Source organism: Poecilia latipinna, unplaced genomic scaffold (genome assembly GCF_001443285.1).
Source record: "Poecilia latipinna isolate Pla-1442-1.1 unplaced genomic scaffold, P_latipinna-1.0 Scaffold1019, whole genome shotgun sequence".
Lineage (NCBI taxonomy): Eukaryota > Metazoa > Chordata > Actinopteri > Cyprinodontiformes > Poeciliidae > Poecilia > Poecilia latipinna.
This window is the reverse complement of record NW_015113635.1, coordinates 74,311-75,816: the sequence shown is the minus strand read 5'-3', so window position 1 is coordinate 75,816 and position 1,506 is coordinate 74,311. Positions and strand designations below refer to the sequence as shown.

At 44.4% G+C, this 1,506-nt stretch overlaps 1 protein-coding gene across 1 annotated transcript in view; it reads left to right on the top strand.

Annotated features, from left to right (window-relative positions):
• ano7 (anoctamin 7) overlaps positions 1–1,506 on the top strand; it is a 25,474-nt gene that overhangs the window by 18,919 nt on the left and 5,049 nt on the right. The window contains exon 18 of the mRNA XM_015050928.1: positions 28–125. Coding sequence (XP_014906414.1) covers positions 28–125 — 98 coding nt within the window. The remainder of the gene's footprint in view (positions 1–27; positions 126–1,506) is intronic.

The window sequence follows — 1,506 nt, the reverse complement described above, 5'->3', positions numbered from 1 at the left end:
AAGATGATGTTCTTGTCTCTGTTCCAGTGTGGAGCCGGCGGGTGTCTTATTGACCTGGCTCAGGAGCTGCTAGTCATCATGGTGGGAAAACAGATCATCAACAACATCGAGGAGTTCATCTCCCCGTAAATGACACACACAGCCACACAAACAACACACCATCAATAAAAATGTAATAAGTCCTCTGCTGGTCATAACTGACAGAGGAATTTAAACAAGCATTCCAAGTCCTGGTAGATCCCAAAAAATATAAAATATAAATTCAGCAGTGCCACAGAGGAGCTAAGCCAAACCTGTGGCACCTAAAACAGCTTGTAAGTGAGAAGTGAGGTTAAAGCTTTTTGTGCAGTGAGAAATACTGGTGCCAAAATTAAAACCAGTTTAAAAATAGTAGAGTAACTCCAGACGAAGAACAAATTCAGCTTGAGGTATTGTCTTGATGTGGTGACATCTTTTATCTTCCTCTGGCAGGCGGGCTTAAGCCCAGATGCCTAACTGGGTGTTATGATAAATGTGGCACATTGATACTTCTCTTGATTGTTGCTAGCAGTGACATTTTTCTTTCTCCCAGTCAGTGCACTTTGTTGTGTGGCCCTAACTGTACCATCGTCCTCTGGACCTTCAGCTGAAGGGGCCCAGGAGTGGTGCAGTACGGGTCCTTTGAGTGGGCCAGTTTTAACATAGAAACAGGCGAAACAGCATTGCAAACTACACTGACCCACTCATTGGAAACGAGGCACAAGATACATGATGGAACATCATCTGCAGAATAATGACGAGGAAAACTGAGGGAAACATTATCCATTGCTAAGGAGGCCAAGTGCTGCACATTGGGGAACATCTTAATGAAATTTTAAAAGTTCAGAGCTTTTCTTTTCTGACAGAAACTCAGCAACCCAGAACTAGCATCCACCTGCATCAATGAGGCTGAACAGCAGATGCAGACACAGAGGTCCCTCAGTGGGCAGGATTACGAACTTGGATCTGATTTGGGCAGGCATTGCCTCGCCTGCTGGTGGGCCGGAGGGGCCGGAGGTGCCACATAGCAAACTGTGGCTACAATGCAGTAGCTTATCACAATCAGCTTGTGAATGACTGAATATACTGTGAAGCTTCAAGCTCCTCTGGATTTGATAAAGCACAATACAAGTAAAAGAGATGAACTAATATTACCCTTTTTGGAAATTTTTTAAGCCCTACTTACTCCAATAGAGGAGAAATTTGAAGAGTATTGATTTGATAACTTTACAAAGGCTTTATGTAAATCATGTTTCAAAAGAGTTTCTTAAGTCTGACAACAGCTTTCAGACTAGACTGCAAGACGCATGAAGCAGAAGGCTCTTGTTCTGGCAGGAAGGTTAAGGCGTGGTGGCAGAGAAACAAAATGCATCCTCTCCTGAAGGCAGGGGAGGGGACTCAGACGATGATGGACGTTTCTCCCTGGGAGGCAGATTACGAGCTGCTGGTCTGTGAGGGACTCTTCGGTGAATATCTGGAGATGGGTAA